This window comes from Phoca vitulina, unplaced genomic scaffold (assembly GCF_004348235.1).
Source record: "Phoca vitulina isolate PV1807 unplaced genomic scaffold, GSC_HSeal_1.0 scaffold73, whole genome shotgun sequence".
NCBI lineage: Eukaryota > Metazoa > Chordata > Mammalia > Carnivora > Phocidae > Phoca > Phoca vitulina.
The window spans coordinates 2593632-2616569 of record NW_022589776.1 but is presented as its reverse complement, the minus strand read 5'-3'; the positions used below and the strand labels follow the sequence as shown (position 1 = coordinate 2616569).

General features: G+C 38.3%; 1 protein-coding gene across 2 annotated transcripts in view; it reads right to left on the bottom strand.

Annotated features, from left to right (window-relative positions):
* Nucleotides 1-22938, bottom strand: part of RABGAP1L (RAB GTPase activating protein 1 like) — a 782624-nt gene that overhangs the window by 264860 nt on the left and 494826 nt on the right. For both annotated transcript variants that reach the window (XM_032393375.1, XM_032393374.1), the window contains exon 15: nt 7912-7986. In XM_032393375.1, coding sequence (XP_032249266.1) covers nt 7912-7986 — 75 coding nt within the window. The remainder of the gene's footprint in view (nt 1-7911; nt 7987-22938) is intronic.

Genomic DNA, 22938 nt, shown 5'->3' with positions numbered 1-22938 from the left:
AGCTCAGCTTAGGGTACTGGATGGACCAGTTGGTAGTATTCAGGGGCAAGCAGGGCTTGCTATCATCAATCTAGTTGAGTGAGGCCACTGCTCATGCTTTAAGGCCAGGGGGGATGGTATTGGCTGGGCTACACAGTTGGGTGAGCCTACTGGCTATGCTCAGTATTCAAGTAGGACCAATGGGTGGGCTGTCTGACTAGGTGGGGCTGCTGGCCAAGCTCCACTCAGGTGGGGCCACTAGCTGGGCTCTGCAATCACTTTCAGATGAACAAGATCAGAGGCTATCTTCCTTGGCAGGGTGGTGCCACTAGTTAGACTCCACAATTAGGCAGGGTTATGGGTTGAGCTCTGAAATAGCTCCTGGTCAAGTGGGGTCTCAGGTTGTGCCAGACCAGATGGTGCTGTGGGCTGGACTTTGTGTTCAGGTAAGGCCCCAGGCTGTATCCCAAAGTTAGGCAGGACCACAGGCTTGGCTTCACAATCAGGTAAGCTACTGGCTGTGCTCTGCTGTTGGCCAAGGTAACTGGTTGAGCTCTCTGGTTGGGAGGGGTCTCCAGCTGTATCCCACAGTTGAGTGAGGCTAGAGACTGTTCTATGGTCAGGTGGAATTACTGTCCAGGCTTCCTGATCAGGTGAGGCTGCAGGCTATGTTCAGGAATTGGGTAGGAGTGTAGCCTGGGCTCTGTGGCTGGGCAAGACTGCAGGCTGGGCACTCTGGCTTGGTGGTACTGTAGGCTAGGCTTTGAGGCTGCCCAGGGTCACTTAAAGGCCAGAGGCTATGTTCAACAGTTGGGCAGGGCTGCTGACTTGGGTCTCCGCTTGAATGGGGCTATAGGATGGGGTCTGCAGCAGCTCAGATTCTCTGGCCAGGCTTCCTATAGGGTCAAGACTGAAGGCTAAGCTCAGCAACTGGGTGGGGCTATGAATTTGCTTCCCTGCCTGAGCAGGGTTCCATAGGTTCCATAGCCAGTCTGGCCCATTGACTAGGGATCCAAATCAGGCAGAACTGCCAACCAATATATTGTTTAAAACAATATTAAGATGTTGGAACACAGTGGATCTCTAATATTGAATATCCACCTTTGTTGTGTCATAGAATCAGTGTTGTTTTATTGGGGAAAGGAGGAGACAAATATTAAAATATTATAATTTAAGATATCAAAATATCATCCATGGCTCTATGAAATACAAAACTAAATACCTGCCTTATATGCACAATCTGAGAATCAATCATGATGTAATCATTGTTTGGTAACAAATGTTGATAAGGATCTGCCATCTGTACTAACACTGAATGGAGACAGTCTCCAAGCTTCACTGCTTCTTTCTGCAATTAGTCATAAAGCAAAGCAGGTCCAAGTACTTCAAAAGTCTTTAAGGCTCACCTGATGTAACACATCAAGATGTATTTCAAAGTAAAATTACATGTTGATAATATAAAATAATCCCCTTATTTGGATAAAACTAAATTTTCTGTTCTGCATGATTGTGTTTCACATGTTTTTGTAATAAATCTATGTTTTTCCATGAAGGCAATGAAATTTACACTAATTTTTCATTTTCTTCAACAAAGGTAAATGCTAGTGAGAACTCTGAAAATCATGAACTCATGAGTGTTCATTTTCTGTTTACAATATGAAAAGCAAATAAAATGAAAACTTCTAGCTTTTCATTTTCCTTTTAAATCAAATGTATACTAAAATACATTTATTTATTTATTTATTTATTTTAAAGATTTATTTATTTATTTATTTGAGAGAGAGAGAGCGCACATGAGAGGGGGAGGGCCAGAGGGAGAAGCAGACTCCCCGCTGAGCAGGGAGCCCAATGTGGGACTCGATCCTGGGACTCCAGGATCATGACCTGAGCCGAAGGCAGTCGCTTAACCAACTGAGCCACCCAGGCGCCCACTAAAATACATTTAAACTGAACGTCTATTTATAAGTCATAAGACATATTGTATAACATTAGTGTGCTCTGTGTAATCAATTTAAGCTAGTGGGACAAGGGTCCAAAAGGAAAGGCTAGGCAAATAATTAAGCCAATTCTAGAACAAATAGCAAACAACATTATTAGAGGCATTCATTCATAACCCCTTTTGATCCTCATAAAAATTCTGTAAAGTAGGTATTATTTTTACATTTTTAATATTAACTGGTGAAGTTCGGAGAAGTAAGTGATTTTCCAATAATTACACATCTATTAAGTAAAGCCTGGATTTAATCCCATGATTGCATTCTTTTTTGTGCCAGATACAAAATAAGACCCTTTACATTGATAATATAAAGTATCCAATATTCACAAAAATCCTAGAAAAATGATAATATTATCTCCATTTAATAAATGAAGAAACTGAAGATCAAAGAGTTTAGGAAACTTGTTGAAGGTCACAGAACTTGAAAGGTATTAAATCATAATTCAAATTCATAGTCATGCTTTTTATTATCTGTGAAGGAGTTCAGCTTTGAAAGGGCAAAGAAACCTAAGATAGTTAATGGGAGATCAAGAGAGTTTTTGTTTTTGTTTTGTTTTGTTTTTGAGAGAGCGAGAGAGAGAGCACGTGCATGCATGCACATGGGAGGCGGAGGGGCAGAGGGAGAGAGAGAGAATCTTTTTTTTTTTTTTAATTAAACGATTTTATTTATTTATTTGACAGAGAGAGCGAGAGAGCACAAGCAGGGGGATCAGTAGAAGGAGAGGGAGAAGCAGGCTCCCCGCCGAGCAGGGAGCCCGATGCGGGGCTCAATCCCAGGACCCTGAGATCATGACCTGAGCCGAAGGCAGATGCTTAACCATCTGAGCCACCCAGGCTCCCCGAGAGAGAGAATCTTAAGCAGACTCCACACCCAGCATGGAGCCTGATGAGGGGCTCGACTTCACAACCCTAAGATCATGACCTGAGCTGAAATCAAGAGTGGGACACTTAACCAACTGAGCCACCCAGGCGCCCCCCCCAAGAGAGTGTTTTTTAAAGGTAAAATGTCTTGAGTATATTTACTCACAGGGAGATGTCAAGAAAATACAAGAATTAACTTAGAACAGGAAAATTTCTTGCACTTTAAGGGAAAAGTGATTTGGGAGTATAGAAGGACTTATTTAAAATACACTAAAACTCTTGTAGTAAAGATATCACTAGTAGATGATGTGATGTATCTGTCTAGCATCCTATCTTGCTCTCATCTGGAATCAAATACCCTTTCCCTGTAGGGAGAAGCTGATCCAGTTCACTATCAGCAACAAGATGGACTCAAGACATGGGCCAAGGCAATCAGAATGTCATACTGTCTTGGCCTCAGTAACTGATTCAGGGATGGCAGCAGGTTCCCAAGATAGGCCAATCAGAGTCCTCCAGGGATCTTGTACCTTGGATTCTGTGGAAATCTTTTAGGAAAACTAAGAAGTAGCTCTGTTTCTCATTTCTTAAGTCCATTGGTGAAATCTTACCTTAAACCTATCTTTTCTGGGGGATTGCAGTAAAGGATTTGTAATTTTTAAACTTTACTTCATTTTTAAACGCAACCCACAAAAATGCATAAAAGTTAAATGTATACTTTAATAAATAACTTGATCATAAAGTAAAACCAAATAATTATAAAGACAAGTGTAACTACCACCCAGGTTAAGAAACAGAATACTTTCAATACTCCTGAAGATCCCTGTATGTCCCACCCCAATCATGACTCCCAATTTGTCAAGAAATCACTATCCTGACTTTATCAATAATCACTTCATTGGTGTTATTTATATTTTCCATCTAGGTAGCATCCTATGAATAGAATTTAGTTTTGTCTGCTATTGAACTTTATATGAAATGGAATCATACCAAATGATATACTTTGCTTTCTTACTAAACCTTATGTTTGTGTGATTCATTCGCATTAACTTATGTAGTGTAAAACATTCATTTCATTGTTATATAGTGTTCTACTATTAAATATATCACAAATTTTCCATTTTAATGTCTAATTACAATTCTAGTATTAAACATTCTAATAGTGGACATTTGCGTTGTTTGTTTTAAACACTGATCCTGGGACAATTCTAATACACAATTTGGGTATACATGTGCGTAAATTTGACGAGGATGAGTATCTAGGAGTGGAATTGCTGGGTATGCATATCTTTGTCAGATAAAGCCTTTGGTTTCCAAAGGAATTGTGCCTAGTCACAGTGTTTTTTAAAAATTCAATAATTTTAAACATTCTGAATTATCCAAAAATAATCCTTTCTGCAGTTGGAAAACTTCCACATGCCCATAGTAGTATACATACAGTAATTTAACCTTAAAAAGGAACATGATTTTCTGACGGTCAAGGAAAGTATATGTTACAAAAAAAAATTTAAAACTACTTGACACTAAGTATGTTAGAAAAATATACTGGGTTAAAAATTATTTAAAATATTTTATATGATTTTTAGAATAAATGAAATATATAAAAGGACATTATTTATTATATTTCCAAATAAGCAATGATTAATACTACAATGGGGATATTACTTATCTGTACTATAACATTCTTGACCAACTGTAAAGGATAAATTTCTTGTAATTCTATCAATAGATATAATAGCAACTACTGTGATAAACTAGTCTTCTACTGCTTAAAATACAAATTACAAAGCTATTATCAAAGCATCGGGAAATTTTCAAGCACCAAGAGAGCTAATTATTTCTTAAAACTACTTAGACAATGGAAAATCTTAAAAATTCTAAACTTTTGTTTTTGAATACTTTCATTTTTGATCTTCCTTTCCTCGTAGGCAGTGAATGTGAAATATAAATGACCATGGGGGAGGAAAAGACAGCATCCCCAAAAGAATCAGGTTCTGACAATGATTAATATGGAGCTGCCAAAGGATGTCTGGCAGCAGAAAGAAGCAACTGCTTATGTAACCGATAAAAAATTAGTAACACCCCTAGAACTTGAGATAGCGTATTTGATGAATTATTTAAGCTAGACTGTATTCTTCTACCTGTTTAAACCACAGAGACAAAAATATGAAAAAGAAAAAAATTAGTTAATTTCTCTCATTAGAATTCATTAATGGATGGGTTGATCAGTTTAATGGAATATGCTGATTAAAAGAATTATCGCAGGGTGCCAGGGTGGCTCAGTCGTTAAGCGTCTGCCTTCGGCTCAGGTCATGATCTCAGGGTCCCGGGATCGAGCCCCGCATCGGGCTCCCTGTTCTGAGGGAGGTCTGCTTCTCCCTCTCCCACTCCCACTCCCCCGCTTGTGTTCCCTCTCTCTCTGTGTATCTCTCTGTCAAATAAATAAATAAAATCTTTAAAAAAAAAAGAATTATTGCATATACTCTCAATTAAAAATTATAATAATATGTTTCTCATTAGCACTATGCTGAATATTAGTGAAACTTTCCTCAAAGGTTCTGAAGGTATTTCTATATTTCCAGTTATTTTTATAAGCCATGGCAAGAACTGCATAATTCTATTATTGTAGAAAGTATGAGAAACTGGACTGAATGTCTATCCATCTTGAGACATAGTTCGAAAGCAGTTTTAGAGTGCTGACTTGGCATGTGATCCTTACAATATGAGGGTAGATAATGCAGAAGAAAATCCTAGGTATTTGAGTTTTCTAGTTATTTGGATTACTGACTCTTTTTTTTTTTTTTGTGGGGAAGTATTTCCAAATAAATATGAACCCATACTTAACTAACCCTCTGTTAAATCTGAGAACAGGTATCTTAGAGAGATGTTCTTCTCACTGAAGTTTAATCAACATATTGTAATGTGTTTAACAAGGCTACAGGTCTAAAATGCTAAACTGATATATGCAAAGATTACTTTGTGGAAGACAAAATTTCACCACCCATGGCTTCCACTTTGGCTTCTCATCAGAGTGATTAGAGGAAAGGTGATTCTGAACCTTGGTGAACACACTCATGTCACTGGGTGCAGTCTCCAGCCCCCCTGCATAAGAGAGCTAACTATGTTAGACACTAGGTGGGTTTAGTAGCAGAACAAGGGCCCTGGGAATTTGTGGCCATAAAGTGCTTGATTATAGGAATCAAGGGAATACCAAGAAGATGGGCCACGGAGATGTCAAAGGAGGAAGGATAACAAGGAAAAGATCAAGAAGACCATAAACAGATGATAATGCAACAGAAGAAGAAATCAAAGTTAAAGTGATTTTCACAACAGAACCATTGTATACCATTATTATCATTAGAATCAAGTTATCAGAATTAGGACCGTGAATTTACTGTAATCACTCTTCATTTCCAGAATGCAAACTTAAATGCTTTTGCTTTAAACTTGCTTGACCTCTTTGCTGCGTTTGACAGAAGACACTGCTTCCTCCTTACTGAAAATTAGAAATTCACCAGGAATTTCTGTTCCTCATCAGCCCTTTAAATATCTGGAATTCCTGGGCTCTGGGATTCTATTTCTTTTTCTTAGATGATCTGATCCACTCTCGTGACTTCAGCTATGATTTCTCCCTCAGCATCAGTCTCCAGCATCCACCTTGTTGGTGGACAGTTTCACTCAGATGTCCCCAAAATATCCCAAACTCAAAGAATTCAAAATAAAATTCATCATCAACTCTTAATCATGTTTCTCCATTCAATCTCAATGGATGCATTTTCTATCCGAGCTAAAAATGCCGTAAGTCAAAGAAAAAAAAATACCACAAGTCATCAAGTCACCAAAGCTAGAAAAGTAGACATGTTACTTTTGACTCTTCCTTTGTCAATCCTTCCATAAAACTTACCAATTTTGCCTCCTGCATGTTTCTTAATTAAGCTTCTTTTTCTCTGGGTCTCAACATCTCTCATTTAGATTGATATTTCCTAACTGGTCTCTCTGCTGCTGCTTGTCTCCTTTAATTTCACCCTCCTCAAGGGTATAAGAAGAATTTATCTGAAATGAACATCTAACTGTCCTTCCCTTGCTTCAAACTGATCAATGGCTCCTCTCTAGCTTTAGAATAAAGCCCACCTTTCTTGACATGATTACAGAGTCTTTATGATTTGGTCCCTGCCCATCTGACCATTTTTATCTCATACCTGTCTTTGCATACATTTCCTATAGTAACTGAACAGAAACTGTAATTTCATACTGTTCCCTTTATATGCTGTGGCCTTTTGTGTTTCCATATATTTGCTCATGTTGTTCCTCTTTTTTTTTGCTCATGTTGTTCCTCTTATTTAGCTATCTCTACTCCCTCCCTTTTGCAGCCTCAATTATTTCTGTCTGGGCAAGGATACCATCTCCTCCAGAAAGCCTTTCCTGAAAGTTCTAGTAGAGCTGGGTTGGGTAATTCTCCTCTCTATGCTCTTACTCTGTGTATTGCTTTTACTTGGCACACTCTAAGTTCTTTAGTGAACATCAGAAAAATCAGTAAAGACACGTAAAAAGGATAAAAAGAATAAGTATGTGCTTACAGTACTTGTGCCCCATTCTGAGGCCTTTGAGAACACAAATGATAAATTATTCATATTTGTAATCCCACTTCTTAGTTTAGCCCTGACAGACTGATGATCAATAAATGTTCCGTTAAATGAAGGTGAGTGAGAGGAAAAAGAGTATACAAAAATAAATCGCAGAAAAGATAAGACTTCCTTGCCATATTCCTTCGTAATGGTTCTAGTCCTGCTTGTATCTGAGCAATTACATGGACTTCTTTGATTCTAGAGGATTCTCATTAAAAATAACTCCAAATAAGCAATTTATCTCCTTCCTGTCAGCATTATTAATTCAACTGAGAAACTGCCTGTACCTGACATCAGATCTCTTACTTTATCACAAAAGGTACCTTTTAAAAAAGATGTGCCATGTGTAATCTCTATCAGATAAGTGGAAAATAGGAAGGAAGAACAAAACCAACTAGAAAATAAAATGAACTTGGCAGCACAATGCCATTTATCACATGGAAAATTACTCACATGCAGCAGTAATACAGCAGCCAGAAAAGACTGTCCTTGACAGTAGCCAATGTCTTCGTCGTAGACAGAGTAGGCCTGGAGAAAAGATGAAGAGAAAGAAGTACTATAAACATTCACAGATTTTAACATAAGTTAACATCAGGCTGCTGCTTGATCTTGACCCTGGGCTGTCCACCACAATTTCACTGATACTTCAACTTAAATGTGTGAGTCGTTAGCACAGTGGGATCCCCCAAAGATGTTGCACAGTTCCTAAAGCAATTCTAGATGTCCCATTATCCCCAGGTTCATCTTTAGAATCTGGAATAAAGAGATGCTCAGAGCACCTAATTTTAAAAGCTCCATTACGATTTGTAGTCAGGCAAATGACACCATGGGAGGCTGACGCAAAGAGTAGAAGAGGGTGGGAAGGTTCTAGAGTTGATGTGGGAGTTCTAATGCAAAGACAAACATCCCAATTGTGCTGTTTGAATCCCGGACATGTATCCCATCCCATGGATCCCAATCTATGTGTTGTGCTTCATTTCAGTGAGGGACTTTCCATTTAATGTGCTTAATAAAATGCATTATGATTTTGTGAGTATAAAAACTGTCTCTGTCCAGGGCAGTGGTTATTAAAGATTACTAGGAAGAGCTACCATAGGGAGGAGGCTAAGTGTGGTAGCTTCCATATGCCAAGGTAGTCAGAATACGGGTCTGGAACTTTTTTTTTTTCCTAAAAGAAAAAAAACCTTTCTTGAAATAGAGTTTGTATCTAGTGAAATGCATACATTAGTCCTTGAGTTGGGATTTATAAGTACATAATTACATTTATGTAACCACATCGTTACAGAATATTTCCATCATTCCACAACGTCCCTCATGCCTCTTTGCAGTCAACCACCTCCACTCCAGACAACCACTGGTCTGATTTTTATCACAATATATTATTAGCTTTGCATTTTTAAAACAATCTCATACAAATGCAATCATATAAACTCTTTTGTGTCTGGCTTCTTTTACTCAGTATAATGTTTCAGAAATTCTTCCCTGTTGCTGCATGCATCAGTAGGTCACCTTTTCACTGATGAGTAGTATTCCACTGTGTAAACATACCACAATTTGCTTATCCTTTCTCCTGTTGAACATTTGGGTTTTTTCATGTTTGGTTAGTATGAATAAAGCTGCTATGTATACACAAGGGTTTTTTTTAATGGATATAGGTTTTTATTCCCTTTAAGTAAATGCCCAAGAGTGGAAGTTCAAGGTTTAAATGATAAGTGCATGTTTAACTTTATAACAAATTGCCAATGTGTCTTCCAAAGTGGTTGTAACTCAAGCATTACACTTATAGCAGCAAACTATGAGTACTCACTGCTTCACATCCTTGTCAATATCTGATACTGCCAGTCTTTTTCCTTTTATTAATCCCTGTGGTTTTGATTTGCATTTCCCTGAATGCTAACAATGTAGAGTGCATTATCATTGCTTCTAGGCAATTGATATATATTCTTTTGTGACTGTCACTTCAAGCTCTTGCCCATTTGTTTAATTAGGTTTAATTAGATTCATTGGAGTTCTTGATACATTCTGTTCACGAATCCACTGTCAGACATATGTGTTGTCAGTATTTTCTCCCTGTGTGTGCCCTGCCTTTTCACCTTCTTAATGGTGTCTTTTGAAGTACTATTGTTCTCTTTTAACCTTCTTCTGCTAATGATGATATTATCACACTCTCTTCTAATGAGAGAAAAATTAGATCATGGAAACATTACCTAATGAATCTGAAAGGAGCTTTTTCTTCATTATCAACAATTTCCAGAGCTCTGCCTAATTTTAAAAATTGAAAGATGCATTAGCATCCTTTCACTTATTTAATTTTATTTGATTTATACAGTTATAGTTCTGATTGCTTAATTTGTACTTTTATCCAGACCTCATCATGGGTGTGTATATTAGGGGTTGGAAGAAGAGTTACAGAGAGAATAGAAAAGGAACAAAAAAGGAAGAAAGAGGCAAAAGGTTCTAATACTATCCCAATTTGAAGCATTCCTGATAGTGCTCGGTCACTACCTTTTTCATGAAGAAGGAACTCTGGGATTTGTTGATGAGAGAGCATGTTACATGAATGATGAATATATTTTCAAGGCTTCCCCTCCCCCATGAAAGATGCCAGTTAAGGATTCCTTAAAACTATGGATCTCCAAAAGCCAGTCATGCTTCATCAAACCTGACATCATTTTAATCAATGTTTGATCTATTTACAGAAGTATATTTAATGTTTATTGAGAAGTGTGCTGTTAATATGCTCAGCATATAAGTCCAACAGAAAATGAAGGTCCAATACACATCAGACAGAGAAAGTATGAATTCAGTGACTCCAGAGACTATTCTCTAATTAGAGAGCTAAGGATGAAAGTACAGATCAGTAATGCAATGATCTTACTTTCTACTTGTTTTATGGTTTTAAGTTAGAAGGAAAAATGACCTTCCAGGGGCCATCTACTAAATTGATTTTATAATTCACAGTTTAAAAAACAGTGTTCTAGGGGCAACTGGGTGGTTCAGTCACTTAAGTGTCTGACTTCTGGTCAGGTCATGATCTCGGGGTCCTGGGAGCCAGCCCTCCATCAGGCTCCCTGCTGAGCGGGGATCTGTTTCTCCCTCTGCCTTTCCCTCTGCCCCACCCTCTCTCTCTCAAATAAATAAAATATTTAATTAAAAATAAAATAAATTAAAAACAGTGTTCTAGCAAGTTCTTTCCCTTGGAGTTTTTCCAAGAACCGTTTGGCTTTAGTCCAAGCCTTCTCTAACTGAGGTGAACTGAATCCTTTCCCTCTATTCAAAACTTGCTCCTCTTTGCACCAAACCTCTCCCCATTCCTTACTTTAATTGCATCTTTGGCCAGATGCCTGCTCAGTCTGACTTTTAAAAACCACCTGGGTACCACTTCTGTAATGGGAGAGTAGCTCCTACTGGGCCAACCTTCCCTCTGGCAACAAATTTAAACTATATCTGGACAAATACATAACAACAGTTACCTGAAGACATTGATGAGCTAAACGACAGCAGTCAGAAACTGGAGGGGAGAATAAACTAAGAAGAGGAGAATGACACTGGGTAAAATTCCCATTCTTTATGGCTTTTGCTGAAGATCAGTGATACCACATTGGATGGCTAAAACTTGGACATAAAACTGCAGTCTTATTGGCTCGAAGAACCAGAGAACAGATTAGGGTAACAGCTAGAAAGTGAGAGTGGAAATTCTGGAAAAAGGAGTAACATAAGAGAAGCCGTTACTACACTTACTGTAAAATTACAATATTCAAGACAGTATAAAACTGATACAAGGATAGACAAAAAAATCAGTGAACAATAAAAAGTCTAGAACTATAAGCACACTTATAAAGTCATTTGATTTCAACAAAGTTACCAAAATAATACAATGAGGAAAATAAAATTGTTTATATATGTAAACACGTAAGTATATGAAAATTGTCTCAATGAATGTACTCAAAAAGTTGGATATCCATATGGGGAAACTAAATGAACCTTGATACCTACCTCACTTCATACACAAAAATTAATTTCAGACTTATCACAGTTCTAAACATAAAACTAAAACTATGAGGCTACTCAATGAAAACAGAATATCTTTGTAACTTGGTGAAGGCAAAGGTTTCTTAGTCAGGACACAGAAGCACTAACTATAAAAGAATAAACTGATACAGTACACATTATCAAATTTAAAAAACCTCCAATGATGAAAAGACACTGTTAAGAAAATAAATAGGTAAACCACAGACTGGGAAAATATTTGCAATCATATCTGGAAAAAGTCTTGCATCATATACATAAAGGACTCCTACAACTCAGTGTCAAACAACTCAAGTTTAAAAACAAAAGATTTGAAGAGACACTTCACAAAGGGTTATCTATGAATGACCGGTAAGAACAGGGCCAAGTGTTCAACATCATTAGTCAATATATTAAAATGCAATTAGAGCCACAGTGAGACATCAGTACATAGCCACCAGAAACTAAAATTAAAAAGACTGGTACATCTAATGCTGGTATCCTTGGATTCTCAAACACTGTCAGGAAGGAGTGTAAAACAGTAAAACTACTTCGTAAAATTGTTTGACAGTTTTCTAGAAAACTAAACATACACCTACCTTATGACTCAGCAATTCCATATCTATGTATTCATCCAAGAGAAATGAATGCAAATGTATACAAGAAAGACTGATATAAGGCTAAGACATATTTCCAGCAGCTTTATTTATAATAGCCCCAAACTGTAAGCAGCCTCAGATTAGGGATATCTACGAAGCACTCCTCAGCAACAAAACGTAATGAATCACGTACACCTGTAACATGGAAGAATCTCGAACTATTATGCTGTGTGAACTACATCTTCCATGAAAATGATTCTCCTCTGTGGGTCCACTAATATAAAGTTCTACAAATCAAAGCGATAAATGGTTAAAAAAATCAAAACAAAGATTGCTTCTGGGTGAAGGGTCAGGGATTAACTGTGAAGACATGACGGAACATCTATGTCTTGGATTACACAAGTATATGCATTTGTCAAAACTAATGAAATGGCACTCCTAATATTTGTGTACTTCATTGAAAGTAAATTGTACCTACAAAAGAAAACCGTTAGCAAATACTGAGCTCTAGCTAATAATATACATGTTGCACTATTAGGCATAAGGTATAAAGACATACAAAAGCAATTCTGAATGCCTTAAAATATTAAAATGGATTGATCAATTGAACAGAAGGGTAGATGGATCGATAGGTAAGTGACAAAGAAAATGTAACAAAATATTAATTGTAAAACCTAGGTGGTGGGTTGATGAATGTTTCCTGTACAGTTCTTTGTACTTTTCTACATATTTGAAAATTTTCATAACAGTTTGGGGGGAATAAAATCTTTGGCTGCACTCTGTCTCTTCTCTCTGCTCTGAATTATAGACTACTTTTCTGGCTGGGTTCCCAAGAGTACTTCATATTTTCATTCAGCAAGTCAATATTTACTGAGCATCTATTATGTAATCAAACATTGCACTTAGTGAGGTGGATGCAGTGATGAAAAGATACTGTCCATGCACCTCAGCTCAGAGTCTTGTAGAAGAATTCGGCATGTGCAGTGAAAAGGGGCACAGTGAGAGAAGTGCTGACAGACAGATGGAAGCTCAGAGGGAAAGGGTGAGGAAGTGCCCTCATGAAAGAAGTAGAGTTAAAGGCAAGGAAGACATCACAGACAAGGTGATGTTGTCTTAATCTTACAAAAAAAAAAAAAAAGAAAAGAAAAGAAAAGAAAGGGTGGAACCTACCCTCCCCAATGTGCTATGGTGAGCGCTGTGAATTGTGTTAAGACTGATGAATCACAGACCTGTACCTCTGAAACAAATAATACATTATATATTAAAAAAAAAAAAAAGATAGTAGGAAGGGAAAAATGAAGGAGGGGGAAATCGGAGTGGGAGACGAACCATGAGAGACTATGGACTCTGAGAAACAAACTGAGGGTTCTAGAGGGGAGGGGGGTGGAGGGAGGGGTTAGCCTGGTGATGGGTATTAAAGAGGGCACGTATTGAATGGAGCACTGGGTGTTATATGCCAACAATGAATCATGGAACACTACATCAAAAACTAATGATGTAATGTATGGTGATTAACATAACATAATAAAATAAAATAAAAAAAAAAGAAGGATGGGACCAAAATTGCTGCAAACTTGGCCTCACATTCTTGAAGGAAGAATATGGAGATTGTTTAAGCATGCTGCAGGGGAAAGGCATGTACAAAGGCATGAGAGAGCCTGCCCTCTTTATTATGTGCCAGATGCTGCACTAAATGCTCTTGCATGTTCTCAATCCTCACAAAGTTTATGAGATAAGAAAAGTGAGGTTTAGAGAAGGTAATTAACTTGGGCAAGGACACAAAGCGAGAGCCAGGATTTGAACCCAAATCTGTTTGAATACAGATGTACCCTTAATACCTGTATTATATCACTGCTATAGACTGTGTTCCTCCTAAAATACATATGTTGAAACCTAATCCAAAATGTGATCGTACTGGGACATGGGGCCATCAGGAGGTGATTAGGTCAGGAGGATAGAGCTCTCATGAATGGGATTAGTGTCCTTATAAAAGAGATCCCAGATGAAAGACCTTAATGTGAGGCAGGAATCCATCAAAATCCTAGAGGAGAACACAGGCAGAAACCTCTTTGACCTCGGCTGCAGCAACTTCTTGCTAGACAAGTCACCACAGGCAAGGGAAACAAAAGCAAAAATGAACTATTGGGACTTCATCAAGATAAAAAGCTTCTGTACAGCAAAGGAAACAATTAATAAAACTAAAAGGCAGCCTATGGAATGGGAGAAGATATTTGCAAATGACACATCTGATAAAGGGCTAGTATCCAAAAGCTACAAAGAACTTATCAAACTCAACACCCAAAAAACAAATAACTGAATAGAGACTTTTCTAAAGCAGACATCCAGATGGCTAACAGACACATGAAAAGATACTCAACATCACTAATCTTCAGGGAAATACAAATCAAAACCATGATGAGATACCACCTCACACCTGTCAGAATGGCTAAAATCAACAACACAAGAAACAACAGGTGTTGGCCAGGATGCAGAGAAAGGGGAATCCTCTTGCACTATTAGTGGGAATGCAAATTGGTGCAGCCAATCTGGAGAACAGTATGGAGGTTCCTCAAAAAGTTAAAAATAGAACTACCCTATGATCCAGCAATTACAATACTAGGTATTTACCCTAAAGGATACAAACATACAGATTCGAAGGGATACATGCACCCCAATTTTTATAGCAGCATTATCAACAATAGCCAAACTATGGGAAGAGCCCAGATGTCCATTGACTGATGAATAGATAAAGAAGATGTGCTACATATACACAATGGTTACTCAGCAATAAGAAAAAAAAAGAAATCTTGTCATTTGCAATGATGTGGATGGAGCTAGAGTGTATTGTGCTAAGTGAAATTAAGTCAGTCAGAGAAAGACAAATATCATAAGATTTCATTCATATGTGGAATTTATGAGAAAAAAGATAAACATATGGGAAGGGGGAAAAGAAAAAAGGGAGAGAGAGAAACAAGCCATAAGAGACTCTTAATGATAGAGAACAAACTGAGGGTTGATGGAGGGAGGTGGGTGAGGGGTGGGCTAGGTAGGTGATGGGTATTAAGGAGGGCACTTGTTACGGTGAGCACTGGGTCTTGTATGTAAGTGATGAATCACTGAATTCTACTCCAGAAACCAATATTGTACTGTATGTTAACTACCTAAAATTTAAATTAAAAAAAAAAAGAGAAAGAGATCTCAGAGTGTTCCTCTGGCCACATGAGGACACAGCAAGAGGATGGCCATCTATGAACCAGGAAGCAAGCCCACACCACACACTGAACCTGCCAGCACCTTGACCTTGACGTTCTCAGCCTCAAGAACTATGAGAAACAAATTGTTTAAGCTACCCAGTGAATGCTATTTTTGTTACAGCAGCCTGAAGAGACCAAGGTAATCACTTAGATTCACTCTGTGCAGAATTATTCTTCTTGGACATTTATGTATTTGGGTCCACAGAAGATGGGAGGGCCTATCTTCTGATTTGCCATGGGGCTCAACAGAGATGGGGGATAAGACTCCATAGTCACAAGATAAATGACAATTCTTAATAACAATGCTTAATCTTTTTCAATCCATGACTTCTGGGTTTAGGGAAGGGGAACTTTTTTTTTTTTTAAGATTTTATTTATTTGACAGAGAGAAACACAGTGAGAGAGGGAACACAAGCAGGGGGAGTGGGAAAGGGAGAAGCAGACCTTCCTCAGAGCAGGGAGCCCGATGCGGGGCTCAATCCTGGGACCCTGGGATCACAACCTGAGCCAAAGGCAGACGCTTAACGACTGAGCTACCCAGGCACCCTGGGAAGGGGAACTTTTAATTTATTTATGTGATATATTTATTAACATGCTAACCACAGACTAAAACTTAGACATAAAAAAAGACATTTGTAAGGCTTAATCTAATTGGTGCTAACATTTATATATGAATGTAAGTTCTTCTTTATCAAATAAATATGGAAAACACTTGATTTTCTTTAAGTGAGTAACTGTTATCCATTGATGGGATACTAACTTTGAAAATAATTTTCCACGAACCCCAAACAGACAAAATAGTCACTACTGCTCTTGAATTACCTGAAAATCATTAGAGGAAATGTTTAGTTTTACAGATAAACTATGTCTACTAATTGATCTAAAATCCTTTCTCCCAAAACACAAACTTTTACTAGGTTGATGCAGGAAGTGCAGAATAATATTTCTCTTTTGTCCCAGAAATGGACAACATACAGTACTATTTCATTAGAAAAGCACACTTACAGGTAAAGAGGAAGGAAGCTCAGATTCACAGGAAAAATGAAAAGGAAATCAGAAGATGTTCTCTAAGAAGACAGAGAGGCTGCTAAGTGGACATGCAAGAAATGATCAGATTTCTAAAACAGATCCCCATGTAGCTCTTGGCACTGCTAAAGCAACTGATATATTTGCTGATGTACTGGCTACTGATAGACAAGCTGTTTCATCTATTACCTACAATAAGCTTCTGCCAACATGAGATCAAAACAAACAAATCAGCCCTTGGATTGTTCCTGGCATCAACAGCCCTTAAATGAGTGTGTCAGGGAAACAATCAAGTATAAAATATGCAGAAATAAATTTATTTACAAACTAAAAAGAGATCTGTTCTCATGCAATCTAAGAGAAAAAAAGAGATATCAAGGAAAGACTATTCTTAAGTAATGCCACAATAAGCTAAATAAAAAGAGAGCACAGAGTGACAAGAATCTTAAGACACCTGGCTGTCTAAAAGAAATTAGGGTAACATTTAAAGCAATGATTATTCAATATAGTACTTAAGAATACAAGTGGCTGACCAAACCTCGGCAAGATGGTGGAGGAGTAGGAGACCTAAATTTCGTCTGGTCCCAGGAATTCAGCTAGATAGGGATCAAACCATTCTGAAAGCCTATGAACTCAACAGGAGATCGAAGAAAAGAATAGCAGCAACTCTCTGAACAGAAAAGTGACCACCTTCTGGAAGGTAGGCCATGTGGAGAAGTGAATCCGAGGCGATATTCGGGAAGATAGACGGCGGGGGAGGGGGCCTCCGTCGGCTGCTACCGGCAAGTGATAGAGCTGCGGAGCACAAAATCGGAACTTTTAGAAGTCTGCTCCGCTGAGGAATGTTGCTCCAGTGGCTAGGCAGGGGGTGGAACCCTCACTGGGACAGTGTGGTCTCAGGACCCTCGGGGTCACAGAAAGGCCGGGGGTGCCTGAGTGCAGCAGAGCTCCCAGGTATCGGAGCCGGGAAGCCGGCTGCAAAGACGGAGCTGAGGCACAGGCTCTCAGCTCAGGGTTGCCATAAACCATGATCTGTGGCATAGTCGGGCCACTGCTCCTCCAGCCCGGACCCAACAAGCAGCAGATCCGGGGAGACTCCCCTTCCTCCCCGGGGAGGAGCAGAGCGGGAGTGCACCGCAGGATCTGCTGGGTTTGGAGACTCCACACGGGGTCGGGTGCCAGAGATAGAAATGCTTGGTCACAGGCCAGGTGAGCACGGAGTGCGGCCGGAGACCGGGGAGACGGGAGTTATTGACTGCTTCTCTCTGGGGGCTCACTGAGGAGCGGGGCCCCAAGTTCTTCGCTCCTCCGGGGTGGAGATTGGGAGGCCGCCATTTTCACTCTCATCCTCCAAAGCTGTACCGAAAGCTTGCAGGGAACAAAAGCTCCTGAGAGCAAACCCGAGCAGATTACTTAGCCCGGACCGGCAAGGGCAGGGCAATTCCGACTCCGGCAAAGACATTTGGGAACCACGGCAACAGGCCCCTCCCCCAGAAGATCAGCAAGAACAGCCAGCCAAGACCAAGTTTACCGATCAATGAGAACGGCAGAACTCCAGCGCTAGGGGAATACTGCACATAGAATTCATGGCTTTTTTCCCATGATTCTTTAATCTTCCAAAGTTAATTTTTTTAATTTTTTTTTTTTCTTTTTTTTGGGGGAAATTTTTCTTTTTCCCTTTTTCAACCAACATCTTATCAATCCTTTTTTTAAAAATTCTTTTTTATTTTTCATTTTTAGAGTCATATTCTATCCCTTCATAGAGGTTAACCTTATTTTTGGTATATATATATATAAGTTGTTCTCTCATTAAAATTTTGGGATACAGTTTCTTCTAACAGACCAAAATATACCCTAAATCTCTAGTGTATGGCTTTATTCTAGTCTCCTGCCTGATCACATTCTCCCTTTTTTTTTTTAACTCCTCTTCTTTCTTTTTTCAACCACATTCTTATCAATTCCATTTATAAAATCTTTTATAATTTTCATCTTTACAATCATATTCCATCCCTTCTTCGTATTTACCCTCATTTTTCTACATATATACGTTTTTTTCTTTAAAATTTTGGGAAGCACTTTCTTATAACAGACCAAAATACGGCGAAAATCTAGTGTGTGGCACTGATCTATGCACCAGTCTGATCATATTTGATCATATTCTATTTTTTTGTTAGTTTTTGTTTCTTTTTATCTTTTTTTCTTTTTTCTTTCTTTCCCTTTCTTTTCCCCCGGTTTCAGGTCTCTTCTGATTTGTTTAGTGTATATTTTTCTGGGGTCATTGTTGCCCTGTTAACATTTTGTTCTCTCATTCATCCATTCTCCTCTAGACAAAATGACAAGACGGAAAAAAATCACCTCAAAAAAAAAGAACAAGAGGCAGTACCGACTGCCAGGGACCTAATCAATACAGACATTAGTAAGATATCGGAACTACAGTTCAGAATAACAATTTTAAAGATACTAGCTGGGCTTGAAAAAAGCGTGGAAGATATTAGAGAAACCCTTTCTGGAGAAATAAAAGAACTAAAATCTAACCAAGTAGAAATCAAAAAGGCTATTAATGAGGTGCAATCAAAAATGGAGGCTCTAACTGCTAGGATAAATGAGGCAGAAGAGAGAATTAGTGATACAGAAGACCAAATGATGGAAAATAAAGAAGCTGAGAAAAAGGGAGATAAACAACTACTGGATCACGAGGGCAGAATTAGAGAGATAACTGATACCATAAGATGAAACAATATTAGAATAATTGGGATCCCAGAAGAAGAAAGAGGGAGAGGGGCAGAAGGTATACTGGAGCAAATTATAGCAGAAAACTTCCCTAATTTGGGGAAGGAAAAAGGCATCAAAATCCAGGAGGCACAGAGAACCCCTCTCAAAATCAATACAAATAGGTCAACACCCCGACATCTAATACTAAAACTTACGAGTCTCAGAGACAAAGAGAAAATCCTGAAAGCAGCTTGGGAGAAGAGATCTGTAACCTACAATGGTAGAAACATTAGATTGGCAACAGACCTATCCACAGACACTTGGCAGGCCAGGAAGGACTGGCATGATATATTCAGAGCACTGAATGAGAAAAATATGCAACCAAGAATATTATATCCAGCTAGGCTGTCACTAAAAATAGAAGGAGAGATAAAAAGCTTCCAGGACAAAGAAAAACTAAAGGAATTTGCAAACACAAAACCAGCCCTACAAGAAATATTGAAAGGGGTCCTCTAAGCAAAGAGAGAGCCTAAGAGTAACACAGACCAGAAAGGAACACAGACAATATACAGTAACAGTCACCTTACAGGCAATACAATGGCACTAGATTCATATCTTTCAGTAGTTACCCTGAATGTAAATGGGCTAAATGCCCCAATCAAAAGACACAGGCTATCAAAGTGGATAAAAAAAAAAGACCCATCGATATGCTGTCTGCAAGAGACTGATTTTTGACCCAAAGACATCCCCAGATTGAAAGTGAGGGGGTGGAAAATCATTTACCATGCTAATGGACACCAAAAGAAAGCTGGGGTGGCAATCCTTATATCTGATAAATTAGATTTTAAACCAAAGACGATACTAAGAGATAAGGAAGGACACTATATCCTACTTAAAGGGTCTGTCCAACAAGAAGATCTAACAATTGTAAATATTTATTCCCCTAACATGGGAGCAGCCAATTATATAAGGCAATTAATAACAGAAGCAAAGAAACACATTGACAACAATACAATAATAGTGGGGGATTTTAACACCCCCCTCACTGAGATGGACAGATCATCTAAGCAAAAGATCAACAAGGAAATAAAGACTTTAAATGACACACTGGACCAAATGGACTTCACAGACATATTCAGAACATTCCATCCCAAAGCAACAGAATACACATTCTTCTCTAGTACCCATGGAACATTCTCCAGAATAGATCACATCCTAGGTCACAAATCAGGTCTCAACTGGTACAAAAAGACTGGGATCATACCCTGCATATTTTCACACAACAATGCTTTGAAACTAGAACTCAATCACAAGAGGAAAGTCAGAAAGAACGTAAATACATGGAGGCTAAAGGGCATCCTACTAAAGAATGAATGGAAGAATTAAAGAAGAATTTAAAAAATTCATGGAAACAAATGAAAATGAAAACACAACTGTGCAAAATCTTTGGGATGCAGCAAAGGCAGTCCTGAGAGGAAAGTATATAGCAATGCAAGCTTTTCTCAAGAAACAAGAAAGGTCTCAAACACACAACCTAACCCTACACCTAAAGGAGCTAGAGAAAGAACAGTAAATAAAGCCTAAACCCAGCAGGAGAAGAAAAATAATAAAGATCAGAGCAGAAATCAATGAAATAGAAACCAAAAGAATAGTAAAACAGATCAACGAGACTAGAAGCTGGTTCTTTGAAAGAATTAATAAGATTGAAAAACCCTTGGCCAGACTTACCAAAAAGAAAAGAGAAATGACCCAAATAAATAAAATCATGAATGAAAGAGGAGAGATCACAACCAACACCAAAGAAATACAAACAATTATAAAAACATATTCTGAGCAACTATATGCCAGCAAATTAGATAATCTGGAAGAAATGGATGCATTCCTAGAGATGTATAAACTAACAAAACTGAACCAGGAAGAAAGAGAAAACAGACCTATAACCACTAAGGAAATTGAAGCCGTAATCAAAAATCTCCCAACAAACAAAAGCCCAGGGTGAGATGGCTTCCCAGAGGAATTCTACCTAACATTTAAAGAAGAATTAATACCTATTCTTCTGAAACTGTTCCAAAAAATAGAAATGGAAGGAAAATTTCCAAACTCGTTTTATGAGGCTACCATTACCTTGATCCCCAAACCAGACAAAGACCCCATCAAAAAGGAGAATTACAGACCAATATCCTTGATGAACATGGATGCAAAAATTCTCATCAAAATATTAGCCAATAGGATCCAACAGTACATTAAAAGGATTATTCACCATGACCAAGTGGGATTTATCCCTGGGCTGAAAGGTTCGTTCAACATCCACAGATCAATCAATGTGATACAATACATTAATAAAAGAAAGAACAAGAACCATATGATCCTCTCAATAGATGCAGAAAAAGCATTTGACAAAGTACAGCATCTTTTCTTGATCAAAACTCTTCAGAGTATAGGGAAAGAGGGTACATACCTCAATATCATAAAAGTCATCTACAAAAAACACACAGCGAATATCATTCGCAATGGGGAAAAACTTAGAACTTTCCCCCTAAGGTCAGGAACACGGCAGGGATGTCCACTATCACCACTGCTATTCAACATAGTATTAGAAGTCCTAGCCACAGCAATCAGACAATGAAAAGAAAAGGCATCCGAATCAGCAAAGAAGAAGTCAAACTCTCACTGTTTGCAGATGATATGATACTTTATGTGGAAAACCCAAAAGACTCCACCCCAAAACTGCTAGAACTCATACAAGAATTCAGTAAAGTGGCAGGATATAAAATCAATGCACAGAAATCAGTGGCATTCCTATACACCAACAAGACAGAAGAAAGAGAAATTAAGGAGTCGATCCCATTTACAATTGCACCCAAAACCATAAGATACCTAGGAATAAATCTAACCAAAGAGCCAAAGAATCTGTACTCAGAAAACTATAAAGTACTCATGAAAGAAATAGAGGAAGACACAAAGAAATGGAAAAACGTTCCATGTTCATGGATTAGAAGAACAAATATTGTGAAGATGTCAATGCTACCTAGAGCAATCTACACATTCAATGCAATCCCTATCAAAATACCATCCACTATTTTCAAAGAAATGGAACAAATAATCCTAAAATTGTATGGAACCAGAAAAGACTGCGAATAGCCAGAGGAATGTTGAAAAAGAAAAGCAAAGCTGGCGGCATCACAATTCCGGACTTCAAGCTCTATTACAAAGCTGTAATCATCAAGACAGTATGGTACTGGCACAAAAACAGACACATAGATCATAGAAATGGACCCTCAACTCTATGGTCAACTAATCTTCGACAAAGCAGAAAACCATGTCCAATGGAAAAAAGACAGTCTCTTCAACAAATGGTACTGGGAAAATTGGACAGCCACATGCAGAAGAATGAAACTGGACCATTTCCTTTTTTTTTTTTTTTCTTTCAAAGTACTTTAATCCCATATAATCTACCAACCTGGAGTAAATTGTTACTTTGCATATTTTCAAATGGTGTCACCCAGTGTTCTGTTAGGTATTTTCCCATGATACTTCAGTCTGTGCCCCATATCCTACACTCTTAGGTTAACGTTATGGAAGCATTTTTCATTCTTAGTCTTCATTATTATTTTTTTTTAAATTTTATTATGTTATGTTAGTCACCATACAATACATCATTAGTTTTTGATGTAGTGATCCACGATCCATTGTTTTCGTATAACACCCAGTGCTCCATGCAGTACATACCCTCCTTAATACCCATCACCGGGCTAACCAATCCCCCCTCCCCCCTCCCCTCTAAAACGCTGATTGTTTCTTAGGTCCATAGTCTCTCATGGTTCATCTCTCCCTCCAATTCCCCCCCCCCATTTTTCCCTTCCTTCTCCTAATGTCCTCCA